This window comes from Aplysia californica, unplaced genomic scaffold (genome assembly GCF_000002075.1).
Source record: "Aplysia californica isolate F4 #8 unplaced genomic scaffold, AplCal3.0 scaffold00302, whole genome shotgun sequence".
Classification (NCBI taxonomy): Eukaryota; Metazoa; Mollusca; class Gastropoda; order Aplysiida; family Aplysiidae; genus Aplysia; species Aplysia californica.
In genome coordinates this window covers 683,288-700,931 of record NW_004797572.1, presented here as the reverse complement: position 1 = coordinate 700,931, position 17,644 = coordinate 683,288, and the positions used below count along the sequence as shown (strand labels likewise).

At 39.2% G+C, this 17,644-nt stretch overlaps 1 protein-coding gene across 1 annotated transcript in view; it reads left to right on the top strand.

Moving 5' to 3' along the window:
- The window catches only part of LOC101849780 (membrane-associated tyrosine- and threonine-specific cdc2-inhibitory kinase), a 19,510-nt gene extending 3,717 nt beyond the window's left edge, over nt 1–15,793 (top strand). Inside the window, exons 2-14 of the mRNA XM_013084567.2 lie at nt 525–669; nt 1,731–1,828; nt 2,365–2,447; nt 3,146–3,271; nt 3,798–3,873; nt 4,681–4,803; nt 5,340–5,541; nt 6,178–6,281; nt 7,357–7,410; nt 10,778–10,880; nt 12,377–12,458; nt 12,901–12,990; nt 13,848–15,793. Coding sequence (XP_012940021.1) covers nt 525–669; nt 1,731–1,828; nt 2,365–2,447; nt 3,146–3,271; nt 3,798–3,873; nt 4,681–4,803; nt 5,340–5,541; nt 6,178–6,281; nt 7,357–7,410; nt 10,778–10,880; nt 12,377–12,458; nt 12,901–12,990; nt 13,848–14,061 — 1,500 coding nt within the window. The 3' untranslated portion in view covers nt 14,062–15,793. The remainder of the gene's footprint in view (nt 1–524; nt 670–1,730; nt 1,829–2,364; nt 2,448–3,145; nt 3,272–3,797; nt 3,874–4,680; nt 4,804–5,339; nt 5,542–6,177; nt 6,282–7,356; nt 7,411–10,777; nt 10,881–12,376; nt 12,459–12,900; nt 12,991–13,847) is intronic.
- Nucleotides 15,794–17,644: the final 1,851 nt, after the last annotated feature.

The window sequence follows — 17,644 nt, the reverse complement described above, 5'->3', positions numbered from 1 at the left end:
AAAAAAAAACAACACAAAACAACAACAACAAAACCCCCCAAAAAACAACAACAAAACCTACGGTTTTACTTCCATTCCCACTCCAGTTTCTTGCTGGAGGTCTGGAGTGAAGTATAGTATACTTGTCCTTTGCTTGTTCAATTGTTCCGTGTTGGCCTACTCCTTGAAGTTGAAATGTCTTTGATCTTCACCAACAGCTCTGATACTGTCTTGCCAAATTTGCTCGTGGAATTTGAATATTTTATCTTATATTATAAAAAAAAATTGGGACTGATGTTACAGCAGGATGTTCCATATGTAGTTGTGAACTACATGGGCTCCAAGAATTCTGGGGCCTTCATTGAAAGGGCAAGGGGTGATTGTTTTTAAAAAATGTTTTGTTTTTCTTTTGGTTCTTCTTTGAGGCTGTTGTGGAATTGTAGTTTTGTTTCTTAAAAGTTACAGTGTGTTTTTTTTATTTGTGTAGTAAGTAGAATATAACCTATGTGTTATGTTGCTAACTTTTTCCTTTTTTTCCTCTGCAGTTGAAGTTGGCTGGAACCCCAAAAGACCAGCTTCCCCCTCGGCCGCCAGTGAAAAGCTGCCCGCCTTTGAGTCGAGTCTTTCCTCATAAAAATGTTCTTGCAAGCGCCCATGCCCAACCAGTCACCTTTAGGCACCCTGAAGGCTGTATCCTTTTGTGTTTTCCCTTGACGTAATGTTTGCAATATTTATATAATGAACAAGACAAAGGTTCCAGTGGTAGGTTAGTTATTCAGCTCAGGTTCGAGAACGTCAAGCAGTGCCAATGATACAGTGACTTCTAAGTATTTTAAGTGGGTAGTCACTGGTATTTGTGCTTGAGAAGGACACATCTGTTACCCCATTAACTCTTTTAAACCCAGAGTTTTTTCCGTTTCCATGGGTTTTTTCTAGTCACCTAAACCTGGTGCACTATCACACTATGTCTCAATATAAACCCAAAAGCTTGCCTCCAACTTCTAAATGGCGGAAACAAATGCTTAGTCATTACTAAAAGACTTTGCTTCGGTAATAGTTCTGAAAAACAAGCAAAAACTAGCTCTAAATAAAACGAAAATGTTGTCACTAGTATCAGACCTCCCCTAGCGTCCAGTGGGGAACAGGGTTATTACCGCTGGACGCGGTTCAAAGAGTTAAAGAATATGCGTCTTGACCAGTAATGATGTATTTTTATGTGCACTCGGATATTGTCTTGTATATTGTATTTGATTTGTTGTCTTCGTACTTGCCAGTGGAGCCCAAGTTTTCTGACAAAGATCTATAAAATTTTGTCGATCTTCTTAGAACTGTAATGAGATGGAAAACTAACAATAAAGTTGTTTGTGGGCTTCGTATTTTTACAAATTTTATGTTAGTTCATAATATGATAAATGGATTGGGTCATTTTAAAAGAATGTCTAGCCCCAGTCAATAATTGTTACCAGTCGGTTGGGTTTAAGCTGGAGTAAAAATTTAGCAAAAAAAAAATACAGAAGAGGAATATGTCGTCTTACATTTGTCGAGTTTTGTTCAGTCTATCAAGTGAATATCTTGAGAGTTTTTCTTATTACCAATTTGAAAAAAAAAAATGTGCAAGTTTGATCTAATGCAGTTTTCTATAAATGTTATTTTGCTGATGTTTATATTCTAGATAGTTTCTGTCTTGGTGGTGGCCTCAGGGGTATCTTTGCCACTCAAATGTCGTGTTATTAACCTTGACCTCCTCTCAGCTATGCTCAGCCCTAAGTACAATGAGAACTCTAAGGCCCTGTACTTTGAACAAATGTTCACTGATGTGCAGCCCATCGGCTTTGGCTCGTTTGGAGAGGTAAGTTTGTTTTTTCTTTTCTTTTTGGGTTGGTTTCCTTTTGAAGTGTCATGCAGTAGTTGTATTTCCTTCCCCCCCCCCCACCCCCAATTGACTTTGTTTTTCATTAAGCTTGTGCTTGGAGTATTGCGCAAACAAATTCTTTTTAGAAAGTATTTCACATGTTATTCTCTTCTTTTATTCATTGTTTTCATATAAAGTAAAGTAAGTGTAGATTCTGAGAAGGTCACATTTACCAAAGATTAAATGAATAGCCAGTTGGCATCCTTGGTAATAATTAATTGATAATCGTTTGCAGAGCAGTCTGCCTAAAGCCATCAAATTGTTGGGATTCTTTTAGTTCTTTGGTTTAAGATATTTATTCTGATTAAATCATTTGCCTTCCGTGCGTATCCTTACCACGGTTCGGGATTTCAAATTGTGAAGAAAGATATTTTGATTACATAATATATATTGTTTGCATTTTGCATTGAACAGGTTTTTTTTTTTGGTCTTTGTGAACCTTTGCTTTATAAATATTTTTTGGTTGCATGTAGGTTTTCAAGGCAAAGAGTAAGGAAGACAAGAAGTATTATGCTGTGAAGAAATCTCGGGAGAGATTCAAGGGGCAGTTTGACAGGTAAAGTCATTTTGTCTTTGTGTCGTGAGCTTTCTTGTGAGCGCCCTGTTCTGATGGTTCAAAATTGCCGTATAATGCCGTGTTGTGTTGGGTCTCATTGTGGCTTTCATTGTTTCTTATTCAGTCCATTGTAGGTGCCCTGGTGTGGTTGGCTCTTTTTTCTGTTAATTAATTATCTATTGACAGTATCTCCTTTCCTTTTTTTTTTGTGTTTAGTTTATTTATTTCTTATAACACCTAATCTTCAGAACTGATATATTTACCTAATTGTGTTGCAAGTGCTCTAAAACACTTACTGAAACTAAACTAAAAGAGTCAATTATTAGTGGTTGGTGGATGCTCTTGTGTGGTTTGCTCTGTCTTTCCTATCAAGTATATATCTGTTGTCCTTATCTTTCCTACTTTTTTGTGTTTGTTACCCTCCTGTAGTACCTCGAACCCTTGGAACTTATATGACCGTATTCCATTGCAAATGCCGTAACACTCTTATTGAAATGTAATAAGATTTTTGACACCTGTGAGTTAATTTTGGTTTGTTAGAGTCTGCTTATACTTATATTTTAATGATCTCTTCCAGTGAGAAACATGTTTCCTAATTATTTAGGAAAACTTAGTATTTTTTAAATGATTGTCTCTGAACATCGTTCAGAACATAGTTTCTGGTTCCTTTATTTATATTTGGTGTTTTTCTCCTCCAGGAAACGGAAGCTGGAAGAGGTAGCAAAGCACGAGACTCTTCCCCCCAACCGCAACTGCATTGGATTTGTAAGGGCCTGGGAGGAGAATGGCCACTTGTACATCCAAACCGAGCTCTGTGACCTCAGGTGACGTGTCGCGTTCCTGCTAAGTTAGTTGTTATGGAATGAATGCTGTTCACTGTGCTGGGTTGTCACTTTTTTTTCTGCTTTTTTTTTTCTTCTAACAGTAGTATTGAGAATGCTTGCCCAGAAAGTTGCACTTATTTGATGTTATATCTGAAGTAAATTTTTACCTGTTTGTTCTGACTTCAGTTGTGTTGGTTCAACATAATATTATTGTAGATAAGATGAGAAACTTTATTGATCCACGAGGGACATTTTTTGGATGCCTTCCTCAGATGTTTCATAGGATAATTAATGAATAACCTTTCTCTAACGCTGATGACCGACTGTCTATCATGTTCACGTTTGGTCATGTGTGTTCACATCATTTTATCCTCATTCTTGTGATTTTGTCAGTGCCAATGGTGTCTGAACAATTTTGGAGGTTTTTTTGTGATGGAATGTCCTTGAGTTAATGGAATAAAAAACATTTTACCTATTTTATGTGTATTTAGCTGCATGTCTTAATAATTACTTTTTCTTTGAACAGCGTTTCTGAGTACTGCTACCAGAACCACAATTTACCAGAAAGGCTGATCTGGAATTATATGGTGGATCTTCTTATGGTAAGCTCCTGAGATTGATTCATTGAAACTTGGTTGTTGGCGGGTGCTCTTGTGTGATTTTCTCCTTCTTTCCTATCAAACATCTATTGTCCTGATCTCCCCTTCTTCTTTTTTATGTTTGTTACTTTCTTGTAACATCTCGAATCTCCTGGCGCTCATATGACCGTATGCAGTTGCGAGCGCCGTAAAACCTCTACTTAATTCTTCATGCTTCACAGCTTCTTTCCCATCTTTATTATAAGATGAAATAAAATGTCAAACTTTTATTATTTGTTCAATCTAGAGGAGGGGAAGTAGATAGCCAGATTTTGTCTTTTATATGTTCATCTTTGTCAAATTTGTAAGAAGTTTATTATTGTTCTGCTCGCACATTAAGGAGTTTTTTAATTTATGTGTTATTGGTCATTATGATAATAAAGTTAATTAAGGTTGATATGTCAGGATGTGAGCCCAGATTGGTCTATTGGGTTTGTATTTAGGGCTGTGGACGTGTTGCTCTCCAGCATATTCGATATGTATATTTGGTAAAAGGAAAACTAGCTTCATATGAACATTGTACATTATGTTAAAAGCAAGAGGTATTGAGAAATCCTAATAATTTGAAAATATTGGATGCAATTTAAAGATTCTGACATTAGTTGTTTACTAACAATGTAGACTGATTTGTAGAAATGTTGGGGGGGGGGGGTTGTTAGTTTTTTCCCTAGTCTTTTAATGTCTTTATTTGTGGCTGTGGTGTCTTTCATCATATGGTCAAACTTTTTATCTATTTTAATTTTGTTTTGTGGCTGGTTTGTCTACCATCAGGCAGTGAAACACCTTCACGACCACAACTTGGTTCATATGGACATCAAGCCAGAGAACGCTTTCATCTCTTTTGATGGCGTTTGCAAGTTGGGAGACTTTGGACTGGTCATTGACCTCACCAAGGTGAGCCAAACCCATAATTTTCATTCTGGGCTTTTTGATACCCCACTTATGATATTTTGTTGATACTCCACTCAGATTTAATGACGTTGAAGAAAAATTATGAACTTTCAAAAGGGGATTTGCGAATAATAATGAGTACCCAGCCCGTAAGTTATTTGGAGAGACCTTCGCTAAACATTTCTCACAGTTGACATAGTTTGAATTTTATCATATACAGAATAGTGATGTTGGGGGGGGGGGGGGGGTTACTTCTCTAATGCCCACCATATTGACACCCACCCTTGAATCTAATACTTTTTGGTTTTGAAAAGTTGGCAGCTGTACTTGTAGGACTGCAGGGTGGGTTTTTCACTGATCAAACCCAAACTTTAAACTTCACAATGGGTTGGGTTGTTGACAAAAGCCAGATTGGGTGGAGGGTTGAATGCTTTGAACTTTATGGAACTAAATGTTAAGATAACAATTAGTTATTATCTTATTAGATTAGGTGAATTTGATGTTTGCTACTGTGGTTATCTTTTGTTGTTTCATTTCAGAAAAAAGAAGTGAACGACCCAGTGGAGGGAGATCCCAGATACTTGGCACCTGAGTTGTTGGAGGGAAAGTTTGGCAAACACGCTGACATTTTCTCCCTGGGAATTTTTTTCTTGGAGATCTGCCACAATGTTGAGATTCCGAGGGGAGGCCAGCTCTGGCACCTGCTGCGTAATGGCTCATTGCCCTCGGAATTCTTTCGAGGTATTTTCTTTTCTATTTGTTTTGTGATGGCGTTCAGAGAAAGGTTTTTGTCGGGTCCTGGGTTTTTGAAGTGTTGTTTCGTGTGTTGGTTTATTTATTATACTGTGTGGGTTCACCTGTTGACTTGATCTGTTGGTTTGCCTGCAGGTTTATGTTGTGGTTGGTTGGCGGGTGCTCTGGTGTGGTTTGCTCCTTCTTTCCTATCAAACATCTATCGTCCTTATCTCCCCCTTCTTCTTTTTTATGTTTGTTAGTCTCTTGTAACACCTCTAGTCTTCTGCCGCTCATTTGACCGTATGCAGTTGCGAGCGCTGTAAAACCTCTTCTAAAACTAAAAGGTTTATGTTGTGTTGGTACTTCACCTGTTTTTTGTTTTGTTTTTTTGATGTGTTGATTCACCTGTCAGTTTTTAATGTGTTGGTTCGCCTGTTGAAAAGTGAGATGTTGGTTGTTGTCGTGTTGATTATTGAAATGTTGGGTTTCTATTGTGATGGTTCACTTGTTGATTTTTTATGTTTTGGTTCACCTGTTGACTATTGAAATGTTGGTTTTTGTTGTGTTTGTTCACCTGATTTTGATTTTATTTTTCCTTTTTTTTTCCTCTTATTTTCTTCATCACCCGTTTATTCTTCCCAGAGCGGAGTCCAGAACTGAAGGCTGTGATCACTAGCATGCTGGAAACAGATTACAACCGTCGACCCACGGTGGACCAAGTGCTAGCAATGCCAAGTATAAGAGCTGTAAGTCCGCTCTGTTCTGTGGCCACTTTCCTTTCGTTTTGCTAGCTTAAGTTTCGTCTTTTTGCAACACAGCTTTCTCCTGTCTTGGTGGGTGGGTTGGTGGTGGGTGGGTTGGTGGTGGTTGGCAGGTGCTCTCATGTGGTTTTCTCCCTTTCTCATATCTGACATTTATTGTTCTTATCTCTCCTCCACCTTACTTTGGTGGGTGCTCTGGGACAGTTCCATTTCTCTTACATGAGTCCAGGGTGCCTGCTGCAGGCTGTTTCTGAGAAGCTTATAATTCGAGGCCACTTACAGTTGATCCTCCTTCTGTCCTTTTTATCTTTTTGTCTATCTAGCAAAAAGAGCCTGACATGCCTCTTTCTGGCTTTTAAAATAAAACCAAGACGTGCTGTGAACTAACTTGAAAACAACCACCATGTGTCCTGCACGATCATATGGCTGTATGCAGTTGCAAGCGTAGTAAAACTTTACCAAACAGCGCCTGTAATTTTGTTAGTACAACTTACAACAACTGTCCTATTTGTTGTTTTGCTCTTTAGATTATGAAAAAAAGTTCAAAACTTTTTGGGGGTCCAAAGTACATCTGTGTTGTCTTCTTGAGATCTTTTTACAAAATGGGCCTTTATGACAACCCTTTGATTAAGAAAATGTAGCCGGTGTGCTGATGGGTTTTTGTCTTTTTTTTGGGGGGGGGGGGGGGGTGCCACTGGTGGGTCCTATTTCTTTTCTTTCCCTTCCTGCTATTTCTGTCCGTTATTATTAATATAAAAAAAATTTTCTAGTATCAAAATGACCATTCTTATTTCAATGTGCTTTTCTTTACTTAAACAAAATAACCAGTGGGTGTCAGAGGCTTTGTGTGGTTGTATTTGAGTGCTGGTTCCTGTGCTTGCCTTCATACTTCCATGTGAGAAGGCTCGGGTTCAGAGCCTGATAATATGCGTTGAGGTAGAGACTTTCTTCAGAACAGTTTAGCAACTAGCGAATGTTTACGAAGTTAAACTTTGACAGTTACTTTGGTGGGGGTTTTTTAGTTGTTGTTAACTTTGAACGTTTGTCTCATCTCTTTCAGGTGTACAAGAAGAGAAATCATGACAGCATGATCTCCAATGTTGTCAACATACTGGTGAGTTTTGACATGTTCAACTTCGGGTGGGGGGGGGGGGGGGGGGATTTGGCAGCAGTTAGATTTTTTGCCACAGTTATTGAAGGGGAGGGGGGAGGGGCAGTCGGTCTGGTCTGTAATGTGAGGGAAGTGGGTTTTTTGCGATTACTTTCTTCTACACTAATTTTGACTAGAGCTCTCGATTCTCCTCCAGATGTCTATAATGTTGTAGTAAGAGATTAAGATCATTTGCTCTTTAGTTGAAGCAACAAGGATGTTTGTATTACTGGGGGTCGACATGCATAGCTTCCCTGTCTATTGCTGACATATGTTTGCTAGTCTTTGTTTGACTTGTGCTTATCTGACCCACCAATGACAATGACAACAGCCAACTTTATAGGGCAGTAGTCACAATTTCCCAGTGTTGCCCTCGTCTTGATCAGTCATTTGATCCGTTTCCCGTTTAGTCCACTAAGATATATTTTATTTTTAAGGAAGCCAATTATTAGACTTTTCCTTAAAATCTTCCGTTAATGATTAGACTTTTCCGCGGGTGGTCTGGTGTGGTTTGCTTCTTCTTCTTCCCTATCAAACGTCTATCGTCCTTATCTCCCCCTCCTTCTTTTTTATGTTTGTTACTCTCTTGTTACACATCTAATCTTCTGGCCCTCATATGACCTTATGCTGTTGCGAGCGCCGTAAAACCTTTACTAAAACAAACCCAGACTTTTCCTACGGTAAAGCAAATAAATTAAAAAAAAAACACTGCACAATAACAGATGACTGGAGGGTGGGGAGTTTGTGCTTTTCAACTCCTCTTCACCTTTTCCTGTGGTTGTATGGTGTTGCACACATTTTTTTTTCTACTCTAAATGTCATTGTTTGAAATGTTTGGTTTCTCTCCATGGAGTGAAATGTGTTGAAACATTGCTTTTGACTTATTCTTGTATTTGGATACTTTGCGTTTGGCTTATTCTTTGTCTAGTGTAAATGGGTCCCTTGTGTTAGATGACCGCTGTTTGTAATCAGCTTCGAAATTGAATTGTTGATTTTTGTTATCATGCAGTGCAGTTATGGCCAAAAGATATGGTGTGTCTTGTGGTCTGCGTGTGAGACTGGCCAATGATAAGTATCTCCTTTTGTCTTGACTTTGCGTTTATGAGTTTGTGGGGCCCCTGTGGTATGCGTATAGACTTGTAGGTGCTGTCAAGAATTTCTCGACTTCCTCCTTTGGCCGTTGGATGCTCTCATTCAGGGAAGCTGAGGCTCTGATGTTCTAGAATTTGTGATGGCCTGGTTGTGTGTGGTTGTCCTAGTGTCTCCTAGTGGATGTTGTCAATTAGTTTTGTTTTTTTGCATGCTAATCTTAGAGGGTTTGTTTTTTAGTGTACATGTTCTAGACATGGGACGGGAGTTAAGTTAATGATGGAAGGAGTAATGAGATTGGACATCTAACAGCTTGAGTGGGTGGTTGGTGGGTGCTGCGGTGTGGTTTGCTCCCTCTTTCCTATTGTCTATATCTTTTTTTTTCTTTTTTTTCTTTTTTCCTTTTTTTTTTGTTTGTTACTGACAGGTGCTCTGGTGTGGTTTGCTCCTTCTTTCCTTTCATACATCTATAGTCCTTATCGCTCCTCCTTCTTTTTTGTGTTTGTTACTCTCTTGTAACTCCTCCCATCTTTGGCACTTATATGGCCTTGTATTCAAAGTGCCATAAAACTCTTACTAAAACAAAACTATTTTTTGTTACTTTATAGCAATACCTGTAGACTTTGGTACAGTTAGTGGTTGGCAGATGCACTGATGTGTTTTGCTCCTTCATTCTATCAAACATCTATTGTCTTTATCTCTCCACCTTTTTTGTGTTTGATACTCCTGTAACACCTCTAATCTTCTGCATTTATGTGACCTAATTGTGTTGCAAGTGCCGTAAGACTCTTACTAAAGCAACAACAGTTAAAAAAAAAAAAAAGATGTTGGCACTTATACTACTTATTTGCATTGCAAGAGTTGTGAAAATCTTAATAAAGCTAACTCACAGATAGAGACTTGGGGACATGAAATACCCCAGCTATAGTATCATAGAGGCTTGGGAACGTGAAGGCCTTGGGACCTACATATCACATGTTTGAGGTATCAATTGTAACAGAAAAGTAATCTTTTGGTTGTCTTTCCCCCCCATTCCCCCCATTTAGCACTGGGGAACACTTCTGTGTGTATAGCTTGAAATGAAATATTGCTCTGTTTTTGTGCTCTCCTTGTTTTGCATACACTTACACACGTGCATACGTACACTGTCATGGAACTTTGGTATTTATAAATAGAGCATGGCATGGGTTTTATGTTGTCCGCTGGTCGGTAGGTTGGCTATTTGGTTGGTTGTAGAATTTTATTTCGTCTGCTTTGATTTCGTCTTGATCTGCTTCTTCTCCCAAATTTAGAATACGTCATTTTTGTTGTTGTCTATCCATCATCATAATGTCATGTCTTAATTACACATACACCCCCTCCCCCGGGGCAGTGCCACTGACTGTAGTGTCTTTAGGCCATTCCCAAAGGGGGGACATTTCTCGTTCAAGCAAAGTAGAATTGTAAATGGGCTGATTCATGTCATGCTCATAACTGTGCCTGATCTACAACTGGGAACTGCTGCTTTTTTTGTCCTAATCCTTACTATTGTCCTTTTTCCCTCTATTTCTTTTGTATGTGTCTCTCTCTTGTGACCTGCTATTTTTGGGTGCCTTGATAGTCGAAGCAGACCTTGTGCTGTTGAAGCTAGAGAGGTGAGCAGTCTAAGTCTGATTCCCTGTAAAGACTTCTCTGTTGACACACAACCCTTGGCGCTCATATATGACCTTATACAGTTGCGAGCGCCGTAAAACCCTCTATTTTTTTTTCTTTCTTAAAAATGTTTTAATTAAAAACTATAAAAGGCTGAAGATTGAAGCTGTTTGTTGAAATTAAAAACTTATGTATTGTAGAGAGCTAGTCGACATGCTTTTACAGAGGTACAACATACTTGTTTTACCAAAACTTTTTGTTGCCATTTTGCTTTTGTACAGCTAAATGGAGTTTTATTTATGCGTTTAAATTTGTTCATTGACAGAAAGCTTTGCTTGGAATGTTGATCGTTCATAGGACGTTTTCTCAATGTTTGAAAAAAAAGTTGTTTACTTTTTTGTTCATTCACCAACAGCTTATTTACATTGGATGATTTACAAAAAGTTTATGTGCATCCATTCATAGAAAATGTTGTTCACTTTGTTCATTGACAAATTTTGTTTATCCCCTTGTTCATTCACTGAAAAGTTCATTTACCGCTGTTCATTCACTGAAGGTGTTGTTGACTTTTGTTCATTGGCAAAAGCTTTTGTGTACGTCTGTTCCACAGAGACCAGGAAGCCTTTTATCTGCCAACGCCGAGCCCCACACACCCCCTCAGGGTCCAAATGGTCGACAGAGTCCCAAGTCGGACAGAGACTGCAGCTCTGACGGTAAGTGTACCCATGTGTGTTGAGACTTAAGCACTGTCAGAACCTTTATCTGTGTTAACTTATGAGACTGTAACACCTTTGAATGGGTGGTTGGCAGGTGCTCTGGTGTGGTTTGCTCCTTCTTTGCCATCAAACATCTATTGTCCTGATCTCTCCTCCTTTTTTATGTTTGTTTCTCTCTTGTAACACCTCTAAACTTCTACTCTTATATGACCTTAGTGTATTGCAAGTTGCGTTAAACTCTTACTAACACCTTTGAATTTCATTTTGCAGTCACTTTGAACTTCTTCCGGTATTGTGTGCTGAACTCCGGGAACTTTGTTAATTTCTTGCTCAGTCCGAAATATTTAATGTATTGTGGCTTGCCGAACTTAGAACTACGCCTTATGTCCTGAGCCAGGTTTTGGTCTTACTGTACTTTATATGTCTTGGGAAGAATCCAGTTGTTTCAATTTTTAAAGTGTCCGGGTGATAGATATTCATAGCTGCCAACTGGTACGTAAAATGTAGATGTGGGTGGTTGGTAGGTGCTCTGGTGTTGTCTGCTTCTTCTTTCCTATCAAACATCTATCGTCCTTATCTCCCCTTCTTTTTTATGTTTGTTACTCTCTTGTAACACCTTTAATCGTCTGGCGCTCACATGACCTTATGCAGTTGCGAGCGCCATAAAAACTCTACTAAAACTAAAAACCTATAATTTTCTGGTGCGCCTATGACCGTATGCAGTTGCGAGCGCCGTAAATCCTCTACTAAAACAAACAAAACATAAAATCTAGATGCATTTTTAGGGCTACAGAAGTCTTTTTTTTTTCCCCAGTCTGAAAATACATATTCGCTTTATTCCAGCCTTCCTCTACACTGACTTTCCGATATTGCAGAAAAATTATGAACTTTCAAGACTAGAATTTGAATAATGGGATAAAAAACAAAGGCTTTATTATAAAAGTCAATGGGAGTTACCGTTACTCACAATATTATGTGTGTTGAGGGTTTGGAGGGGAGTTACATGTGGTCAATGCTCACAAGTTAACAGCTATTGATATTTTTATTTTTCCTCTTTATGGGGATTGTATAATCTTAAAAGATGAAACATTATATGATGATTCACTCTCAATGCAATCCTGGATTATTTACAATTTTATAGATGTCACTACTGACGTTGATGCCAGCGTTTTTGTTTTGTTGTTTTGTTTCTAAAATAGAGATTTGTTTTGAGCAATCTTTGCTCCTAGTTTTGGTATGAGAAATGCATGTAGGTCACTGCATAAAAGTGGTAGGAAATCTGCTGTTGTATAGATGTTGCTGTAAGCATTCCCCCCCTCCTCCCCCCCCCCCCCCCCCCCCCCCCCCCCCCTAAATGGTATTTTTGTTTGGGGGGGGTCACCCGTAAAAGAGTGGAGCAGCTTGTAGTGTACAATCTTTGATTGTATTGTAGGCTGATGTTGTTGTTGTGGGTTGACTCAACGAAGCAAATTGTTTGTGTTGTCTCTGAACAGATGATTTCCTGGCCGACGATCACGACCGTCGCACTCACGGCTCAGACTTACTTAATTCTTCCGACGAGTTTGCTATGCCAGTGTAAGTAGTGTTTGTTTTAGGAAGTTTTTTTTTTTTTTTAAACTATTTCAGTAAAACGTTGTACATTTTGATTTGTTGAGATATTTTTAGTGAGTGGTTGGCGGGTACTTTAGTGCTGTTTGTTCCTTTTTTCCTAATCGAATGTCTATGTTCCTTATCTCTCCTTTTGATACCTCTTTATTTTTGTGGTTTTTATTTATATATTTATTTATTTATTTGAGCTTCTTTGGTGACATCCACCCTTTGGTGCTCATATGACCTTATGCTGTTGTGAGGGCAGTCCTCACCCAGTTAACAAATTTCTCCCTTCCCTGCTGTCCTGACCCAGTTGTCAAATTTCTCCCTTCCCTGCTGTCCTGACCCAGTTAACAAATTTCTCCCTTCCCTGCTGTCCTGACCCAGTTTGAGTTAACAAATTTCTCCCTTTTTTGTTTGATGACAGTGATCCCCCTCCGCGGCGAGCATACACAACCCCTGCCCTGCGCAGACGGCCGGCTACAACTGTTCTTAATAATGGCTCGCCAATCAAAAGGTATGTGAACAGTGGAAAAATGCAGCGAGAGGATTTGCATACATACTCTTAAGTGTTTGCATTGTGATTCGTGTATATTTAAAGCAAACACTCATACTGTGGGCATACTGTTATGCAAATTTTGTTCAGGAAAGAAAATAAACTTGTGTCATTTAAAAAAAATTGTATGGTAATTATGTATCTTTTACTCACCTTTTTTCTCCCCAACTTTTAGAATTTAAATTTCAACAAGCGTGTCTGGAGTGCATGCATGCATCTAATACCGCAGATTAAAAAGCTGCTATAAAACATCTGAAACAGCTGGCTAACCTTATGTGTGCTCAATGAGGATATGTTTTGACCGTTGTAATCTCCAAGGAGTAGTTTGTTGGTAAAAAAACAAAACTCGTTTTCATTTCCTTCACTGGGAATTATGGGCCCCTTTATTTCTCTAAAGACTGTTTTGTTCTTCTCTGTGTTAAGCTTTGAGTGTAAAAACTTCAATGCTTGCTTAGAAATTGCTTTTCACTATCATAATGTGTAATGTTAAAAAAGAACTACCCAAAACCCCCCCACAGTGCCCACATAATGTTTAACACCACCACTCCCCACCCCACCTCCACAGTACCCACCATTTTGTCCATCGTAAGGCTGAAAAATGTAGGCTCAATAGAGGGAGATGATTAGAGAACTACTGTTGAAGTGTTTTGAAACATTTGTTAGGTAATGGTTTTATTGATTACAGTTACAACTAAAGATCAGGTGGTGGGTCTGTTGCAGCCATCTGGCTGTTTTTGTTTTTGTTTTCTTTTCTTTGGATTGGTTTTGTCCATGCTCATGAAAGAGCCAGAGGTTGATGTCCAGTTTTCTCCTTGCAGGACCCTGTTTACCAGTTCAATAACCAGCACCCCGTCCTCTCGGGTCTTGCCAACCGACAGCCAGCGCCCGTGTCCAGACGGCGACAACCGGTCAGGCACGCCGCCTCCCATCTGTTCGCTGACCACGATGGAGTGTGACGAGCCGAAAGCCGGGATAGAGCCCAAGAACCTGCTGGATATGTTTGAGGCAGCCAGCGATGAAGATGACATCTAGACACCTAGGGCCCCATTCCTTTCTGCAGTTCATGGTTCCTTTTAACTGTGGACTTTGTAGCTCTGTTCCTGCCTCTGTCCAGGCCCAAGTAGGGGACTAGAAAAGTAAGGTTCACAGTCACACTGGAAATAGATCACTTTTGGGGCGTCTCTTATTCTTTTCTGCTGAGTAAACTAGTCTTATGAGAAAAAAAAATTTCTTTCTATTTCTATATATAATTTCACACATATTTTGTCTTTAAAGAATTGTTACTTTTATCTTTGCAGTATTTTCAATCTAAAGGTGTACTTTTGTATTTTATGGTTCGGTAAAGACAAGTTTATGCCTGGAGCATTTTAAGACATTCTTTGGCATTTGTCGCGGAGCACAATGCTTCTTTGTCTGATCGCGGCTTGGATGTTTGGGTTGGGCATTATAAAGTTTAAGCTGTCATGGATTCCAGAACTTAAGAGCCTCTAGTGCCATTTCATGAGAAGGAGAAGGGAGTGTTTCTTTGATAGAATTTGAACAATCTTTCTTTAAGATTCTCATTTTCTAAAATCACAGACCATAATATTGATCAATAAAACCAATTCATTAACTTACCTACGAGCTTGTTCTGAAAATACCCCCATGCACGCACACACACACACTGAAAATGATTGAAAATTTTTATTTGTAAACGTCTACCAAAGTAACCAGTTCTCCTGTTTACAATCTTTAGGAGTTAAAGTTAATCAGTGTCTGTTCTTCTGTTCTCCTGTTCAGAATCTCCCCGCTGACATGGTTGTGTTGAATGGGATCCAAAACCTATAATTTGCATTTTGTGTCAGGCCGGAGACCGTCTGAGAAATGAGTGGCATTCAGAACTTGGAATTTCAGGCTGGCCCTGTCTCTGCTTTATTGCATTTTGCACTGTCGTTTACAACAGTGGCCCAGAACCTAGTGATTATCGTTATACCCATGTCCCTTTGTCCCTCTCTCTCTCTCTCTCTCTATCTCCCCGTAATGGCGTTTGGCAGTTTCCCCTTGGGTGGGGGTGTGAGATTTCGTGCTTGCTCGTTGAACAGAAATTTATTAATGGCAACCTGTTAGTGTAAAGTCACCAGTTTTGAGTTGCATAATTTGGTGTTTTTTTTTAAAAAGCAACCGAAAAAAAACCCCCCATTTGTCTATTAGTTTTTAATATCCGGACTTTTGTCACTTTAGGACGGTTGAGCAGGCTCCAGGTTTAGTTTCTCTTCACCACATTACCAGTGTTGAGAATGTCTTTCTCCAATATTGAAAGGAATGCCTTTCTCCAATATTGAAAGGTATCGATCAGTTTTCTTAATTTGCTGCCGTCATGTTTAGTGTCTCCAAGGCAGGGGAAAATTCAGAGATCTTGGGAGTCGGGTAAATGTGTATGTGCCGGTGTATTGTATTTTTGGCACACAACCGTGTTTGTTCGTATATGTGTATATGACACACTGCAGTGTGTGCCCATGTATGTGTATATGACACACTATAGTGAAGTAAAAAGTTTGCAGCACAACTTATCATTTTCAAATAACTCTTCAACTAATTTTACAGTGAATACATTTTATTTTTTTTTGCGCTAAAGGTTCTCAAAACATGCTTTCAATCAGAATTGTGTCACGGTAAGATGGCGGACGGGCTTGCTTTTAAAAGTGCCGTTGTCCCAGCTGATGGGATGTCAACATTTTAAAATCTGTAAACACTCACCGGGATTTTTTATCAGTATTTAAAATCTGTAAACACTCACCGGGATTTTTTATCAGTATTTATTAAAGAATGTTCTAGAATACAGGTGGTTAAAAAAGTATTTATCTACTGAGACAAATTGATGTGTCATTGTGTAAAAGTTGGAGCCTCTACGGTTGATCGTTGAGATATTTGACAGTAAGTTATGCCACAAATGTTTTTACTGCGCTATAGTGTGTACTCCCGTGTACATTTCCCCACAAATATGTCCAAAGGGCTTGAAGAGCCCCCAGAACAAAAGGACCAATCTTGTCTTTCTCTGTGTACAGTCCAAGTTGTAGAATTATATTTAGTATTATATAAATAACTCCTGAAAGTGTTCATGTACATATGTTACGGCGTGTGAGGCCTGTACTTAACCTGTGGGCACAGCTGCGTTAATTTTTTCCCCGCACACCTTTTGTGTAGGCGAGGTGTGAAAGGGGGTTCAGTGGAGCCGGCTTAAACAGAACTCATTTAATTGGAAAACAGCGGTAAACTGAAAGAAAATCGAATCCCTAATCACACACGCACAACTGAAAGAAAATCGAATCCCTAATCACACACGCACAACTCAAACACATGGACACACGCTCACACACCCAATTTTGAGCAACCCTTTTAAAGCCCCCCCCCCCCCCCCCCCCCCTTTAAAAAATGCTAAGGTCCCCACAGATTTCGATTTGAGCCGACTCCACTGTTGCTGTTTGTGTGGTGATGCTCCCACAGGGCAAGAGCTTGTGGGAGAAGTAATGAGCTCATTATATTGGTAGAATCGTTACCATAGCTTCCTGTGGTATCCTCCTGCCACTCGTGCCATATCGTCAGTGTCTTAAGCAATCCTCTCTGGTCCTTTTCTGTACTTTTTTACACCAGACAAAAAAACTTGTGTTAGTCCTACCAGGAATCACGAAAAGCAAAACCATTTTAAGCCTTGACCGTAGCATTAAGCTGCATTTTGGTGATATCTTTGATAGAGCTTTGGAACGGTGTACAAATAGAAAAATTCTCAAAATTTGGACTAGAGCGGATTGCTTGTGACAACGGCGATATGCCGCTGTGTGTATTGTCATGACATGTCACACACAGGATTTTGTACAGAGTGTGGTGGGGTTGGAACTTGTGAGGTCTTCGAAGTGCCCTCCTCCGGTGTGAGTGGAAATCTCTTGCAATTTTTGTAAATAGATATCAGCCACATGTGTTCAAAGCTAACCATGCCCAGAGGCCCGGCTATCATTGAATTTTCCATAATCTTTCTCGATTTGACAAACGTCAATGTCTAGTGCCTTATATTTTGCCAGATGAACATTTTTCCTAATTGAAATATTCCTGCTGATATTACGCAATCCTTAGCACAAACGGGACTTCTTTTCCATAGTTTATAGCTGTTGTGTTCAATTTTTATTTTTGACCTCATGTTTTTTTAAAAATCAATTCCTCATTTGTATTATCCCAATTTTTTTTCTTTTGATGTGTGTTTGTCGCTATTTTACTTTGTCTTTAAATGTTTTGATTTATTTTTTTCAACCAAAACGGTCCGCGTATTGTGTATGTTCACAGCCTTTCCATAATAACGTCCCTGTGTATGCTGTCTGTAAGTTTTCAGCCCTCTACCTGTTTGTTTCTCTCTCGTAAATGAGGGCAAGTTTGCTTGGCTGGTTTCGTTTTCGTACTACCGAAAAGATGTTCAAGAAACCAGCAACTTTCTTTCCTATTAAGGTTGTAATTTATGTGAAATAAAATTATAAGCATGGGGCTTTCCATCTGAAAGGATCAGAATTTCGCGTCAAGATTCACATTGCATAATACGCTTGTGTAGTTGCCCCAGAATGTCTGTTGGAGGGATCCATTGTGTGCCTTA